The sequence below is a fragment of the Thunnus maccoyii genome, chromosome 2 (genome assembly GCF_910596095.1).
Source record: "Thunnus maccoyii chromosome 2, fThuMac1.1, whole genome shotgun sequence".
NCBI lineage: Eukaryota > Metazoa > Chordata > Actinopteri > Scombriformes > Scombridae > Thunnus > Thunnus maccoyii.
The window spans coordinates 36,761,284-36,779,123 of NC_056534.1; the positions used below are offsets into that span (position 1 = coordinate 36,761,284).

The window sequence follows — 17,840 nt, forward strand, 5'->3', positions numbered from 1 at the left end:
TTCTATTGTCCGATTTGTTATGAAGCCCAGCAGTCTGTATGGTCAGCCAGTTTTTCTGAGGAAAAAGTAAAAGAACACAATTTCACCTTCATGTGACAGTTACATTGTGCAATATACACCATAGATCTTTCTTCCGTCCATACTCGATGTCCACCGGAGCTGGATTCTCTTTTGTTTTTGGATTTTTTCTGTTTTTGATTGTTGCTGATCGCAACAAAAAAGACTTTGGAACTTCAAAAAAAAAAAAAAAACCTTACCCCCCTTTTCAAAACTTGGATTCCCTCCAGGCCACCAATTCCCTTGAAACTGTTGGGAAAACTCAGCAAAGAGGAAGAAGCAGCTGTTGAACTGTGCATGCAGCAGTCTTGTACTTCAAAGTGACACTGGGTACATAACAATGCACACTTCCTCTCTGCGTGCCACAGCCACACCCAACAGAAACTGAATCCACAGTGGGATTGGATGGTTCTGGGTATCTGGCACAATACCAAATAAGAGGGGTTTTTTTCCTAATGCAGTAGACCTACGAGTGTTCCTTGCGCGCTTGGTACTGTACAAACAGAAGAGACTAAGACTTTTAAAAATTCAAAGGGTTTTATCATAGCACTTATGAAGAGCAAATTGCTTCAACTGCAATCCAATAAATCAAAAAAAAGGAGCAGCAAAAACATTGAAAACGACAAAAAAAAAAAAAAAAACTGCTCTTTTATGTACTGTATCTATTCCTCGGAAATGTGTCTGGCGTTGTTCCTCTGGTAGCAGGATGAAGGGAAACAAAACTGAAATGTACCGTTGGACTTTGGGGGAAAAAACTGCAGTCCAAGAATTTTTTTTTTTTTTCCTTCTTTGAACAATATCAAAGTGAATATCACTGTTACTCCAAATGTTTAGCCTTGTTCTGTTTGGAGGCACTAGACTTGCAATGTCAGCTGTCTCTGACACCCCGCTGGCCAGCCAGCCTGCCTGCCAGCCTGCCAGTCAGTCAGTCGGTGGGTGAGTCGGAGTGGGGTGGGGAGGGGGAGTGTCCACTGAGTGCCTCTCTGCTGTGGTTCCTCTGGGTGTCAACGCGGCAGCCCCACAGCGCAGCACTTCCTCCTGGGCTCCACTCGACCCTCCCTTCATGTCTGGCAAAGAAAGCGGCTCCTCCGAGACTGGCCAATCACGGTTCTCCGCCGCCACACACGGCATCTCCAACGTTGGGGGGGGGGGGCCCCGCCACCGCTCGACCCTGCCGTCGTCCTGCCCTCCCCCCCCCATCTCTCAGTTCTTTGACACAAAGATCACTTTAGCTGGAAGATGTAATAGTCATATTTCTGGAATTTTTGCCAGTTGTACTTTTTATTTTTTTGAAAAGATCATTTGACTTGATTTTTTTTTTTTTTTCAATGTGTTATATTGTTATTTTTGTCTACATGCAGTGGTCTACAAATTACTGGCTGCTGAACTAGCCCTTCACTGTTCATATGCAGAAACACTTTGGTCAGAGGTGCCTCTGTATGTTCATCCTGTGTATTGAATGCAAAACAAGGATCAATACTACAGACCGTTATTGATTGTCTATTTGTTTTTAACTGATCATGCTTTTGTGTTTGACAGTATTCTGTAGTACTTCCAGGTAGTATCTTGAGATGTGTAAAAAAAATAGGGTGTCTCAGACGTGGGTGTGGGTGTTTGTCGCTCCAAGCTGCTCCGCCTGCCCGCAGGCTGTCCCCCCTTGCCCTTTGCCTAGCTGCTATGCTATAACCTCCTCCTCCTCCTCCTCCTCCTCCACCTCAACCAGACCCAGTAGCCCTCCCCTGACCAGGCACCAACAGGCCCTTGTATCTGTTTCTATGCAAAAGACTAGAGGCTGGGGCCCTTTACAGCACGCCAAAACCTGACTCGGGAACGAGCACTCCTCCCAGAGCTTGGCAAACCCTAACACTTGTCTCCCGTGCACTCCTGTCGGCACTTCAGAACGGCCGCCGTTTCTGTAAAGTCAGGCTAAGCCACCAGAACACTGTCACGTACTCCAGTCCAAACACTTTATTAAAAGGTCGGCCTTTTCTCTCTGCGCTGAAGACACTTTTGTCCAGCTTGATCTCAGGGTAGGGGAGTTGATGATACCAAGTATGAGATGCAGCTCTCCGTATCTGTCCTTTCTACTGTGAGAGCGTAGTCTTAAATTTAAAGGCCATCTGCGCAACAATATGTACAGACCTCATGCCTCGAAACTTAATCCTAATTGGAAGGGAAAAGGCTGGTATTGAATCCTTTTCTCCAAAGGTGGCCTATCGTTACTGTTTTTTGGGGGCCCATTATTGCATGTAAAAGATGCCAATGTAATGTGCCAATATAAATTTGCTGTGTCATACTGTATCTTTATAGAGAGCACTTCTGTTCCCCTGTCTGGAGGAGCTTTGATAACCTTTGCGGAGGGTGCAGCGGGGGACAGGAGGGATCAAACAAATGGGCGGCAGCATCACACCCTTCAATGACTGAGATTTTTTTTTTTTTTTAAATGCTTTTGTGGGGAACGCCCCACACTAAGGAGAAAATCTTTACTCAGTTGGGGGTTCCAGTTTGCTACAGTGCACAGTTGATGATGGGTAATCCCGGGTACATATTTTTTTAAAACCAAAAATGAAATCGCATTTTAACGTCATTTTTATGAAGTTTGACATAAAAATCTTAAAAATGCTTAAAAAATCTAAATGAAAAAAAAAAAAAAAAAGATCTATAATATGTTAAAGCTCTGCACTTCTAGCTGAAACGTCTCCGGCCGTCAGCCTCTACTACCACCATCTAAAGGAGTAGACTGGTAGCCGGGGTGCCTTTTTTTGTGGATGCTGTATTTATCTTGTTTTTATGTTTGTGTCCTGCTCAAAGCGGGCCCACTGAACTGTACATTTCCACAGACCCAGATGGCTTGGGCCCACTGTATCAGCCTCACTCTCCTCCTCACTCTGCATCAGCAGGAAGGGGGGTGGGAGGGGGAGGGGGGGGGCACATTTCAAGAGGTACAAAGTCTTAAAAACAAACAAACAAAAAAAAAAAAGTTTAAAAAAAATGTTTTAAAACAAGAAAACGGGAAAAGGCTACCTTTTCAGGACTTGCAGTCCTGCAGCACACAAGCAAAAATCACTATTGCCTGTTTCTGTAACTGCCTTGATCCAAGCTCAGACAGACCCAATAGCCGAGGACCTCCCAGCATCCTGTACTAACTGGAGAACCCTGACAGTGAAGGGGGTTTCCCATGCTGCACCAGCATCGAGAGGCTCTCCCTCTCTACAGCTCTGTTCTAGATAGCAGTATATATGTACACACTACATATATATATATATACTGGAAGGGAACGGCGTGTGGTATCACCTCTTCAGACTTCTTGGATCGTAACCTCTGAAACTTTTCATTTTTGTTTGAAAAGGTCTTGGTTTAACACACCTGAAAAATGAGCAATATGTATTTTCCCCGCAAATAAGTGATACGAAGGAAAGAATTTGGGTCGGATGTAAACTGATACTTGATTGATTGAAAGCGACGTCTTTCTCATACGGAGTTGGATATGCACGTTTTTGGTTTCGATGACATATTACAGTACTCTGAAGTGCTTGTACTGTACATATGTGTATTTGTTAATTAGCCCATCTAAAAGCCCAACCACCTGAATCACCTGGTTTGATGCATATTTACCCAGTTGATAAGAAAAAGAAAAAAAAATCACAAACATATCAAAACAAAAACAAAATATTGAACATAAATACTTGAATCATGGAGCGCCAATAACGAAATGTGAAGTCAGTAATTCTTTTTTTTTTTTTTTTTTGTTCTCTCTATCTGACAGGTACACTTAGGGGCTTTTAGAGAATATCAAAAATGTATTGCATTAAGTTACAAATACAAAATCTTTGAAAAAAAAAAAAATGCAAAAGTCATCTTAGATGTGTGCTTGAAAGTCAGATGTATGTATGAATGTGTGCGCAAGAAACTGTGTGTGTACAGGGCACATGGCCTGCTGTTATGTTCCACTCAGTATGTTCTATTTTGTGTCTGTTTTTATCTTTTTTTTTTGTTGTTGTTGTTGTTCTGTCAAAAACTATTCTGATAGACATTATTATCTTCTAACGTTGCACTGAGTGTCTTCTACCCCTCACTCAGCTAATCGTAGAGAAACGAGTCTAAGTACGGAGGGGAAGATGGTGACAATTCATGTGTACATGTTTACTCAAGGACTTAATGGATTTTTTTTTTTTTTTCATTCTATCTGTAAAAAGTTTATCTACCTTATAGTGGCTTTTATTGTGGAATAATCCAATACAAGGATTATCATTGAGTATTGCACCATTTTGTTCCGATTATACAAAAAAAAGATGAAAAAAAAAATCAAAAAAGTACAAAAGTAGCAAAAAAAAACTAAAAAACTAAAAAAAAGGGGTAAAAAAAAAAAAAAGAAAGAACTGTTGGCCATAGATAGCTGTAGAAGGACTAGTAATCCCGATGTTAACTTCATGGAGAAATGGAAAGGGATCAAGTGTGGGAGGTGAGTTTGTTACAAGACTCATTTCAGAGGTGCCTATCTTTTCTGTTCTTGTTTTGCAAAAAGCCACCTGTCGTTTACAAGCATTTCATTTGTCTGAAGTTCAAGGAAATAGGAATTTATAACAGGAATGTTAAAAAAAAACAAAAACAAAAAAAAAAAAAAAATCATCTTCCATCAAATATGGACATGAAAATCTTGCAAAATGAAGATTTATGCTACTTTCAGAACTCTGGGATTGATCAGTGTTGTCATATTTCAGTTTTTAATTTCTCTTTCCGTGTCGACAGACTATCTCTGTATGTATTGATTTGTGATTTTTTGTGTTTTTTCTGCAAGCGACGCAGTTTGCTCACTATCTTGCACACTCATAAAAAGATGTGGATTTTGTCTCAGGAAGGCCAGGGTTCCAGATACCAACTCCATCATTTCTAGGTTTAATGTTTGTGTGTGTGGGGGAGGGGGGAGGGGGGGGGGGGGGGGGGGGGGAGAAAAGGAAAAAAACAAAAACAAAAAAAAACAACAACAACTGAAAACAATTAAACTCCAAGCAAGCACTGAAGGTTATGAGTTTAACAGAATATAGAGTGCCATTTGTTTAAGACAACAAAAGAAAAATGTTCGTAGCAAGTTACATATTTACCAAATAAGACTGAGAATCAACTTTGAAAAAAGTGGAGTGCTTTACATGTGAAATCTAAGTAGAAATTGCTTTACATTTAAACTGATCAATGGTTTGACTGTCGGAGACGACAGCGACAGAAAATGCATTTTGTATGTTTTGACTTTTTAAGTTTCCATCCTGTCGTCGTTCAGGAGCATCGTGCAAGATGTTCGTGTTTTTTGTTTCAAATCATCTCTCCTGTCTGTTCACATGTCTGTTCCTGTGACAGGTATTTCAATAGCTGAGAGATTTTCTCGACATGTTTATTAAAAGGTTTTCAGAGGCAGGTTAGAAGTGGAGGAATAAAGCTGGTTTTTAAAGGATCATGATCTATGCACAAGTGGGAGGGAAGAGTCCGAGCCTCGCTGCTCGTCGACTAGACTCTGGGGTTCAGGGTTTGATGTAGGGTTGTTCTTGTTTTTGTCTCTTGCTCAAATTTCCTCCACTCTTACTTCCTTCCTACCCCTCCTCCTCCTCCTCCTTATTATCATCGTCATCTAATATTTTAGCAAGATTTTACATTGCGTCGCCATGCTGTGTAATCCTTAACCAATGAGCGCTTATCCTTCTGCTAAAGCACTGTGGGTAGTACTGAAAAAAAAAAAAAAAGCCCATGACTTTTAAGGCTGGCTGTTTTTTTTTTTTAAAGGGGAGGAGGGAGGGTGGGGGAATGGGGGGGGTCCTTTGCCTTTGCCTTTCTCTTTACTTTGAAAAAAAAAACATTAAGGAAAAATGTCTGTAACTGAAATACAAAGTTGTGGCTTTTAATGTTGTTCTTTTTTCTCCTCATAGAATGTGATTGTTAAGGACATGCACCGGAAAAAAATGTTTCCATGAATTATGGAGCTTCTTTCGGACTATATTAATAAATTACAAATTTTCTTGGCTGTTACTGGTTGTCTTGTCCTCTTTTCTTTTTTATTTTTTTAAATGGGCTCCACATAAGCTTCAGCTGTGATTTAAGGTAACTGTATTGTTTAAATGCATGTTGAATATAACTGCAGTAGAAGCAAGTTAATATTTAATATACAGGATATTGGGGGTGAGTGATCTGAATTTGTCATCTGGTTATTATCACTTGCTTGTTTTGGCCACTGTGATCAATGTTGCACATCGATGAGCAGGACTATATTGTGGAAATATTGATATGTATATGTGATAAGGGTATTTAAAGGTACCTTGTGGAGTTTTTGATGCCACGGCGCAATGTTTTAAAGAGGAGCTTGTTTTGTTGGTATCTTGTGTAGAAGTGTGATTCCACCTAGTTAGTAGTGATAATGTCAAGAAGTAGAGATGGCTAGCAGCTAGCAAACATAGATATAAAAAAACATTCCAATAATCAGTTTTGCAAATATTTAATAAGGACATTAATGCATTCAACATGTTGGTTAGCCCTTCAAGACCAACAGGTTTTGGTGAGAACTGTAAACTTTCTTTATACAAAAACTCCATCTTTAATTTGATTGATTAGCCGAATTGGCCCGTTAACAATTACTCAATTTTCCATATGCTCAGATGGAAGATTTTGTTCATATCACAATGGCAGCCAAAAACATTTACAAAGGCTCTGCAAAGGAAATGCAAAAATACAAGCATTCTTTCAAACTAGCAACAATCCAACATCATGAGATAAGAAAAATACTCTTGAGGAGAATTTGAGCTGTTTATCAGAGCAGATATTGTAGTCAGAGTTCATTCCAGTGAGTTTCAGGCAGCTGAGTTGATAAGTTTCTCTAGTTCATCATGCCAGCGATAATTCATCTCTTAAGACTCTCTCCTGGGGAAGAGGGCCCCGCTGGGGCTCTCATAGTGGTTATCAGAGCAAGATTTCTTCACAATGCAGTTTCGGTTCTCATGTTCCTTATCCTCCAGATGGCGGGGGGGAAATTTTCGAGGCTTCACACCAGCCATCTCCTCGTAGATGGGAGCCTGAGGGTGTGACCTGACACTCCGTCGTGTTTTGCACTGATAGTCACAGACAGGACGAAAAAACAAATCAGTGGAGGCAACAGAGAGTGCACGCTTCATTTCCTGTGTTAAAATCAGAGTGAGTGACTTCCAATCAAGGCAGCAGCCTTGATTGGAAGTCTTAACTGAATCTGATCCTCACTATGACGTGTTTCTACTGTCACTTGAAAAAAAAAATACTATAAAACTTGAGTACACATCATCTAATTAAAACTAAACTAAAAAGAAAAAGAACAGGGGTTTTACTACCTTCCTCATTGAATTTGAAAAAACATGCTGACAACTGGCAGCGAGAAGTTATGAAAGCTCTGTGGTTTTGTGGTCAGCTGTAGAGGAACTTCTTGACAAGCAGGTGCTGTTCGTGACAGCCGCCTCACACATCAGTAATATCTCCTTTCCCTTTACCCTTTTCCTGTACGTTATGTCAGAACAGCACTTTATGAGTTACAATTTGACTTACTAGATAAATCCCCACAAATCCAAGGAGGAGGAGGAGGGCGACCACGGCTGAGGACAGAACATAGAACAGAGTGGAGGAGCCGGAGCAGCTGCACTGACCTCCTGTATGAAGAAGCAAAGACAGGCGTCGTTATTGAACATAATTCAACTTCCCTGCTTTGCAGTGCTTTCCCGTCATGATGCTCAACTATGCAGATATGTTGCATGAGCTTGAAAACAAGCAGTCAGACGACTGTTAGCGGTTGAGACATCTCCAGTAAGACAGGTCCTGTGGCATTGCAGAAACCGCTGAGCCAAGCTTCCTTCCTAGTTCAGCTACAGTTTGAAGGAGGAATTTAAGAAGGTTTTGCATAAGGTAAAGGTTAACCGATAAACACTGCAAACTTTACAAGAATTACGGCGGTTATCATCAAACGGTGTGTCTGATTGGTCTGATATCATCGGAGGCTGTTTGGTTCGCTCGGTGGAAATGAAAGATTTCACCTCAAACACGAGACTCTCAATAGAATTTACATAATGTGAGTCACAGAGTTCAAACCTAAATTATACATTTGAAGTCTTTGGGCCTTCAACCGTGAGTGAAGACAATCTGCATCTATAAATGACTCCGCTAGACTTTTCATTTCACTATTTCAATTTTCACTTTTCGCTTGCTGAGTTCATTCCACTACTCTGAAGTAGTTGATTCATGTACAAACCACACACAAAAACATGTGTACATTTTTATTGTTACTAACAGGAGATTTGAATAGATGTTCAGTATCGATATGTATACATCACATCCTGCAGTCTGGCACCTTTTGATTGATTATTGTTCATTTTACTTCATACATTTATAAGATTCAAATGAAGTAGGAGAAAAATATGAATTTCATCTGTTATTGATGTCTGCTGTTGTCTGGTGTTGCTAGTTGTGTTCAGACATACAAGTAATGAAATAAGGGAACTTTTCTATTGTGAAACTGAACATCTGTTGCATGTGTTTAAGAGCCTGTAAGTGTCCCACAAAACCTAAATCAACTAAATACAAATCATTTGAAAAGAAATCACACACAGCAATAATAATAATAATGTAGATTTATTGCCATTATTAATATTATAAGTAGTAGTTGTGTTAGTGTGTGAAGGCTAATCTGAAGGAAACGCACAGGTGCAACAACAGGACAAAAAAAAGTTATAATGAAAATAAATGGTATTCTCATTTTCAAGAGCTAGGGGAACAAAAAAAAAGGAAGTTAGTCTGAGTGACCTGGTGATGATCGAGCCCCACTGTGATTTGACCCACCTTGCACAGAAACAAAGAACACTTGTCTCCCTAGACTGGTGCTGCTGTCAGGGTTGCCATGCTGGAGCAGCTGGCAGCTGTACCGGCCGCTGTCCTCTGGCTGCAGCTGCTGCAGGGTGAGGTTGTAGGTGATGCCGCTGGGGCCGGGCGCCGAGGTCAGGTGGAATCTCTCAGCGGGGAACTGGGATGAGGTCGGGGGCCCGTTGCTGTGGTGCCGCTTTGAGTGGTACAGCACCTCCATAGGCGCCCGGCCCCTCTGCCGCTTCAGACTCACCCCCTCCACGGCCAAGCCCTCCTGCTCAGGGAGGCAGGGGAGCACCACAGAGCCCCCAGCGCATGTCTCTAACCGCCCTCTGTCGACTGACCCGGACAAATCTCCGGAAGGGAAAGGGAATAAAACTTAGAATATGACCTCAGGTGTGTTTGGGCTGATGTGAAGGGCAAGTTTATACAGTGACATCATCACTGGCAGCCAATCACTGGATGTGTCCTGAGCTTCATCAAAGATGTTACTTTAAGCAGTAGAACTGACACAAATGAAGTAATTTATGGCCAAACTACTCTGACAACTGACAATGCTTAAACAAAGAATAATTGACAGTGGCAGCGAGTGACTCATCGGCAAATGTGTGTCAAACGAGGACAGACGAGCAGATCAGATGATCTGTTCTGTTTGCAGTTAAACTGTCGACGATACTTCAGGAACTGCTGAGAGACCACGTTAACTGTTTCATTCTGTTGTTTGAAACAGCTCCCAAAGAAAAAAAAAGACTCATCACACCGTTTTTAATAAGGCATAGTTTATATAGAAGCAGTAAAGCTTTATTTGTTTATTTATTCATGTTGATGAATCATTTATAAACTATTTGTCAGTAACATGTTATTGATAAAGGGAACTTTTAGGTTGCCAGGTTGTGAAAAATCCATTTTGTTGGTATAAATCCTTCTCTAGCATGAGATACTTTTTATTTTTAGCTCAGCAAGACCCATCAATTAATTAACAACATTTTCAACTGCATATATATATATATATATATGTAATCTCTTATAAAATATGCCTTATTAGAAGTGGTGTTTAGTAGGTGCACTAGTGCCGAGGAAGCAAAAGCACCAAACACCCACTCAGAATGTCAACCGCCTGCGGCTGAAAAACAAGTGAAAAGTGTGTGGAACAAAAAACAAAAAAAAAAAGAAACAAGAAACACTCACCAGCACCAACGAGAAGGAAGAATTCAGTCTTTCCCTTCACTCGTTCGTCTTCAGAAGAAGGGTTTTCCACCACAAATTCACAGTAGTAGCGGTCTGTGTCCCTGACTGTCAGCTTAGAGATGATCACTTCCACTGAGTGGCTGCTCGGGTCTCCCTTCACACTGGTGCGGTTTTTGTCTTGATCGTTGCCCACAGTGAACTCTTCCCCGGTGTGTTTGAACAGCATGTCATCCTGATTCAACCAGCTGCGCTTCAGGTAGACGCCGAACGGCGGTGGGTTTCTCTGCTCAGTCGTACAGGGAAAGAGCACAGAATCTCCTTCATCCTTCTTGATGAACTGAATCTCACTGCGTACTTAAAACAAAGGAGAAAAGAGTGAGACGGTTAGTGAAGAAAGAGATTATACATGTCTTAAAAAGAAGAGAAGCTTTCTACTTTAGAAAGATTTTGCAGCTAATTATTCTGCTTTAATGCAAAAAAATATATTATAAATCCAGTATGTAAATTATAATATTTCATCTAACTTCATGTTAGCATTTTAAAAATCATATTCTGTAATGATTTCCCACAATAAATGTGAGAAGAACAAAACAACAACAGCAACACCGCCAGAACTGATCTGATGGTCCCTCAATAAAAGATTACAAATTTCACAAATATTCTTATGTATTGTGAGGTGTTTCTGTTATTTTGTCCACCCCCCAGTAGAAGAAATTGACTCCCGTTGAGTCCCGCAATTCACACTGAAACAAGACAGCAAATGATCAAAACCCCCTGACAGGATAAATCTTACCAAACCCGCTCTGTGCAATGAGCAGAGTCCACAGACAGGCCAGGTACTGGACTCCACTCATCATTATTGTTCTGTTATAAAGACGCTAATTAAGATCCTGAGGGAGGTCAGTGATGTAAACCATGACAGCACACAACTGATGTCAAACATTTCCTTCACTGCAAATGAAACCAAGAGGGTTGGAGGGAGGGTGGAGCGCCTTAAACCTCAATGCGAAGAGGAAGCGGCTTCATGATGGATCAGATGAACGTTCCTTCTCAGGCGATTTAGTAAAAAAATATATGGTTATATATAAATATAACCATGCAGAGACAAAAAGGTCACGAAAGATCAAATTAAGAAGCATCTATCGAGGACTGGCTGCACAATTGCTCAGTTAGCTTAATTTACTCCTTTTTTAAAAAAAAATTCTAACATGTTTGAGAAAGACATTTTTTTTGCGTATCCTGGAGGACGTGATGATGCTGATGAACAGGATGTGTCTGTGTTGTGATGATTATTTGCAACACTGGACACAAAGGAAACTCCATAAAAGGCCTTCTGACTGAAGGCTCCTATGAAAAGATATTATGCACTTGTGTGACTTAATTCACAAAAATTGAACTTGAGGCTTGACCGCTCCGAGACTTGACGTAAGACTTAGAAACAAGAACATTCGAGTCTCTTGAAGTTGACTTTATTAGATTAAAAAAATGAACTGCATAGCTTTTATTAGGCCTGTACATGAAAAAGGACCTGATCTCAGCTATGAAACTAACTATTAAAGACTGTTAAGATATTCAGACAACATAGACGGGAGTAAAAAGATGTATCAGTAGTTTTTGATTTGAGACTTGCATTTTGACTTGGAAATCGTTTTTCAAGACATGACCTTGACCCTGAGACTTGATTTGAACTTCCACATACGTAAATTAAGAAAAGTGATTGAAAACACTCTTTCAAGAGGCGTCATCACTGACTGGTGGAGAGTCCCACGCACTTTAATTGTGCGTGGGACTGCAGCACAATTTGAATGCAGAGGAAGAAATAAAAATTAAAATTTGTCTTAAATTTAGACGCTCAAATATAGTTTCGTACTGATAAAGTGCAAGCCTGTGGCTTCATGTACTGTTTGGCCGACAGGAAACCACAATGTCAACAGTTAGTGGAAACTAACTGTTTACTACAGAAGAGGATAGAGGTCACATGTGAAATGTTTATTTTAGTATCTAGCTCGTGTCAGATTTTACTTTTATGAGTGCTACTACTGTGATGGTGTTTCCAGAGGCTGCAGCTCGAGGGTGTTCTCAATCACTTTTACACATCTGCCAGTTTTTTTTATTTTTTTATTATAAAGCAGGTCTAGGTGCTATATAAATAGTGTGAACGTATCAAACGTATTCACAGCACCGGTCAGAATGGAAACTCCTGCTGACTGAAGGCTCCTATGAAAAGATTTTATGCACTTGAGTCTAACTTAATTCACAAAAATTGAACATGAGGTTTGACTGCTCCAAAACTTGACTTGAGACTTTGAAGCAAGAACATTCAAGTCTCATGTGTTGACATGATTACATAAAAAATAAATAAACTGCATAGCTTTACAACTTCAGCATTTGATTATTAGGCCTGTGCATGAAAAAGGGTTTAGTGTTAGGGACCTGATCTCAGCTATGAAACTAACTATTAAAGGCTGTTAAGAAATTCAGACAACATAGACAGGAGTAAAAAAAATGTTAACTTATCCTTTTACACGGTTTTGAAGGGAAAATGTCTAAATGTCTCTAATTTGAGAGACATAAAAAGATTTGCATCTTGACTCTGTTTTTCAAGACTTGTGACATGAGTTTGATTTTCCCTTGAACTTGAGACTTGATCTGTTTTTCCAACAACAAGTTGTTGTTCCGAGAGGCATCATCACTGATTGGTGGAGAGTTTCATGCACTATAACCCTGTTCACTGCAGCACAATTTAAACGCTGAATAAGAAATGTCAAGAAAATAAAAAATAGTTTCGCACTCGTAGGTGCAAATCAGCGGTTTCATAAACAATGCACTGTTTGGCCAACAGGAAACCACAGTGTCTAACAGGTTGTTTTCAGTAACTGTTTACTGGGTGCTAGGTGACTAAGCTACGTTTAAAGGTGTTTCAAGAGGCCTCAGCTCGAGTGTCTTCTCTTTAAAATGCATTCAATCACTTTTACATATCAGCCAGTGGCTGCTGATTAATGCATTCCTTAAACTTTAAGGAGAAATATTATAGAAAAGGAGATTTTCATTTCTTTTTTATTATAAAGCAGGAAGATGCAATATAAATACTGTGAAAGTATCAAAATGCTCAGCCAGTATTCAGAAGCTGTGCCTTGAAACGAGCTGTTTGCACTTCCTTAAGGTTGTGATGTCACAACTGCGCACTCAGTGTTTGCCTTGGAGGAGCAGCCCGCCCCTCCTGAAAGAAACAAAATATGTTTATTTATGTTATTTACCTAAATAATGTGCACTCGTTTAATTTCAGCTCAGTGTGAGAGTCTCTACTAGGTTTTTCTGTATTTATGTTCGCATTAGACCCCATCCCAACCAGGCTGCTTAAGGAAGCTTTACCCTTAGTTAACGCTTCTTCAATAGATATTATCTGTCTTTAGTAACAGGTTATGAACTGCAGTCTTTTAAAGTAGCTGTAATTAAACCTCTTCTGAAGAAGCCTACTCTTGATTCAGGCATTTTAGCCAATTATAAAATTATATCTAACCTTCCATTTCTCTCTAAGATCCTTGAGAAAGCAGTTTCTAATCAAAGTTATGTGACTTTCTACATAACAATAGTTTATTTAAGGATTTTCAGTCAGGATTTAGAGGCATCATAGCACAGAGACATCACTGGTGAAAGTCACAAACGACCTCCAAACTGCATCGGACAAAGGATTCGCCTCCATACTTGTTCTGTTAGATCTTAGTGCCGCATGCGACACAATTGACCATCACATCCTATTACAGAGACTGGAACATTTAATTGGCATTAAAGGAACTGCATTAAGCTGGTTTAAGTCCTATTTATCAGACCGATTTCAGTTTGTACATGTTAACGATGAATCCTCCATGAAGGCAAAAGTTAAACATGGAGTTCCACAAGGTTCTGTACTTGGACCAATACTATTCACCTTGTATACGCTTCCTTTAGGTAATATTATTAGGAAACACTCCATAAATTTTCATTGTTATGCAGATGATACCCAATTATATTTATCAATGAAGCCTGATGAAACCAATCAGTTAAACAAACTCCAAGCATATCCATCCCAATTTACAAGTGAGTTCTAACCAGAGCCCTCTTTTACGTAGCTACAGGCTGGGCTACAGTCTGTAACCTGTGGTTGGCCTGGGCGTGCGTCACTCAGAAAACAGTCAGCCAATCAGAAGAGATGGACAGTGAGCAGACACCAGACAGACCGCTTCAGGCGGAGTGAGACCAGAAACTGTAAAAAATGCGACAAGAGGTCGGATTAATCAGACCACATTAGGAGGAAGTCTGGGCTGCATGTGTGTTGTAGTAGTGTGAAGGACCGCCTACTCTACTGACGTCCTCTATATTCCTGCAGACAGGCACGGGAAGTGCATTACTGCGTCCTCGTCCGAAGCTGCGTTCAACTTGCTTGATAACAGGATAAACAAATGCATTATGTTGTTTTTCCGTTTGTGAATTAAGTGTGAATTAAAAGAACGTAATCCATCTCCCGTTTTTTCCTGTTTTGTCGTTCCTCTGACCCATTTTCCTCATCAAATCGACAAGTGGAATAGAAATAAAACCAAAACCAGAAAATAACTTTTCCCTCGTCCGTCTGAAAAATATTTCAGAAAGCTAAACGTTGCTGGATAGTTTCCTCTGTCCTGTCAAGTTAATAACTTCAGTTTTTAGTTTTACTGCGCTGCTCGACGTAATGGATTTATGAGGAGGACGGCTGCTGTACACCAAACAGTACGAACCTGGACTGTGTGTGTGATGGATGTGTAGAAGAACACAGAATATTAATTAACATTAGATCCTGTCGGCGTGTCGGAGATTTAAATAATCAATGAAGTTATACCGCTGTGCCTCGTGCGTAAATGCGCGCAGCGTCTCTCAGTGTGGAGACATAATCCATAGTTTATTGATTATCCTGTTATCAAACACGTCGATCACACATTTGGACAGAAGGTACACGGTTAAAAACCAATTTGGTCTTTGCAAACGGAAATGATGCACGTGTTTATTTGCATCCCGATCACATGAAGGTTTGCATCCACAGCTTGTTCAGTTGTAACTTGGTGATTTTTGACCATAAAAACATGCAAATGTTTGTAAATAGACCAAAAAAATGAAAATATTAAACTGGGAGAGGGTCATAATATGGGCTCATTAACTTCCATGCTTTGATGAAGTCTGAAACTAGTGATGAATTAACACGTCCGCCCTCACTCTTGCTTCTAACCGCAAATTTATCTTTAAAACTAAATCCTGGTAGTGCATGCAAATAGACCACAAGAGGCAGAAACATACAATCAACATATGCAAGTGCATTTCCCATTTAGTATTTTATAAAGCTTATTTGATGTAATGCAAGATGATCATTAAGTATAAAAATAAATACAATATATATAATAATATATAATCCTATTCATAAATACAGAAAAATAGAAAATTGTAATTTAATAAACTTTTGGAACTCATATTTTCAGTTACCCATTTTATGGTACTAAAGTCATTATCAGTTATAACACGAGTAATAAACGCCTGAGCTAGTGGAGCCAATACATCCCCGTGATTCATCGGGGGGGGGGGGGGGGGGGGGGGGGGGCACAGTTATGCTTTTCTACCCCACTTTTTGTCTTTTTAAAAATAAACTTATCATCATACAGTCTCCGTAATCAGGTGATTATATTTAAGCAGCCTACATCATTGATCATTCAAAGCAATCATTTGAGTTGGTTCATTCTGAGAGAGAGAGAGAGAGAGAGAGAGAGCAGAGCAGAGCTTTTCCTCACAGCGCCAAAGTTTCTGAATTAAATGTTCTGCGGTGGAAAGTAGCTTGTTTAGACGCCCCGCTTAAGTTTCACTTTAAGTCAGACTTTGAATGGAATTATTTTTAAATGTGATGACCCATCACTCTGTGTTAAGATCTCTCATCCGGCTGCTCTGCGCTGTGCTTTCATTATGATGATTATTCTCTCATACAAGTTTCATCTAAGAGGAAGTCAGGTCTAGTCCTCAACTGAAATGGCTCTTTTAACTCTCGAGGAGCAAAAATCACCCTCTGAGTTGAGCATTAAAATAGTCCTTGATTTGACATAATGCAGGTTAAGATAATCTGTTTTTGAAGTTATGATAATATTGTATAATATTACAACTACATCATCTAGTGGTGCTAATAGCTCCCACTAGAACCTGTGTGAGGTCTTTCATTCATCCAAACTGTTTACTTTGTTGCAACTGTTCGACTTTGAAGACGCCTTGTGACTATTGAGAATAGCAACCCTCAGGTTTAACGTCGTTTAATCAGGTTTAATTATACAAATAATTAATTTATATAAATTGCTTGTCCTTGTTTAACCTTGAAGATGGCACATTGGAACATTTTAGGCTACATGTTTTTATGAATATCATTTCAAATATGAAACAGCTGTTCTTCTAATAATCATTTCCTGTCCTGATCCACCCAATTATAATTATTGTTCTTGATGCATTCCTGCTTTTCATGGCACCATCAATCTAACTAATCTAGACTAGAGGTTAGCTAGTGCAGAAATGCAGGAAACGTGTTTTAAATTACAATCCCTCACATGGCCTCAGCTCCGGCAGGTTGTTATAGGAGGACATTATATAATCTGATATTAACAGCTGCAGCAGCTACACTTAAACTGAGGCACAAGTCCCGTAAAAATGACCAATGATTGAATTTTCTATTATTTGGCTCCTTGGAAGTGATGAGAATCATCTATAATTACTTTAATCAGGCTTCATACTTGTTATTGGCGTCTTCTCATAATCATGTATATCCTGTAGATAATGACAGATTCATCAGACTGTGAATATCTAACAACTGATATTTAATAAGGGGTCCGCATTTTCTGCCATATGCCGCTTGGTGGTGCACTGGTTCGTGAATATCCACACAAACACTTAAAACGTGTCTGAGATTCACGTGACTTCACCTCAAATTTGAAGAAAAACACGTTGCGGCAAAATGATGCAATTAAGCTACTTTATTTCATTAAATAAAACATTGATTTGACATTGTGATGTATCACATTTTCATTCCAGTAAATGTCAAGCTACTTTTTGTATCTTTATAGGGACAGCTTGTATTCATTTACAGATGTATAAATTAAAAATACATCTGGTCCAGAAAAAAGAAAGTTTGAAAAGTGTTAAAGTCTTTCAGCAGTTCTTCACAGCTCTTGGCAATTTGGCTTCTATCAAAGTTTCTACTTGGTTAAACATTTAAAAGCAGCAGATTTGTGAGCCTGAACTGTTGTCCAGGAGGAAATGTGTATAATGTATTGAATGAAGTATTAAACAGATTTAAACCTGCTCTCTGCCTTCAGTCAGGCTTGGTGCCTGAGAACTTTAACCCCCGTTTAAAGGTCACCATGAAAGGTCATCTCATGCTTGAGAGCTTTGACTTTTGAAACTTAAGTACATGTTGCCAACTCTTCTGAGCTTTTACTTTAAAGAGTTAGTTCACCCAAATTAAAAAAAAACAAACAAACTTGCTGGCAGTTGTGGTTTTGGTTATATTTATTATAAGTTTAATGTTTCTGCAGCAGCAATACAACTGAGGTAAACTGACGTGTTTGTGGTGCTTGATGAACTGAAAAATTACATTAAAAAAAAAAAAAAGAAAAAATTTCTACCTCTATGTTGTTTTCCAGATTTTCACTGGAACCATTTAAATTGTCCCAATGAGAACCTGTTGACTGTGTGATCTACTGATG

General features: G+C 39.5%; 1 protein-coding gene across 1 annotated transcript; it reads right to left on the reverse strand.

Annotated features, from left to right (window-relative positions):
* Positions 1 to 6,519: 6,519 nt before the first annotated feature.
* cd7al (cd7 antigen-like) lies at positions 6,520 to 11,631 on the reverse strand. The gene is made up of 5 exons (XM_042429379.1): positions 10,895 to 11,631; positions 10,102 to 10,455; positions 8,893 to 9,267; positions 7,609 to 7,709; positions 6,520 to 7,145 (listed from the first exon to the last, which is right to left on the reverse strand). The coding sequence occupies exons 1-5, from the start codon at positions 10,956 to 10,958 to the stop codon at positions 6,945 to 6,947; spliced, it is 1,095 nt and encodes a 364-aa protein (XP_042285313.1). The 5' UTR covers positions 10,959 to 11,631; the 3' UTR covers positions 6,520 to 6,944.
* Between the last annotated feature and the right edge of the window lie 6,209 nt (positions 11,632 to 17,840).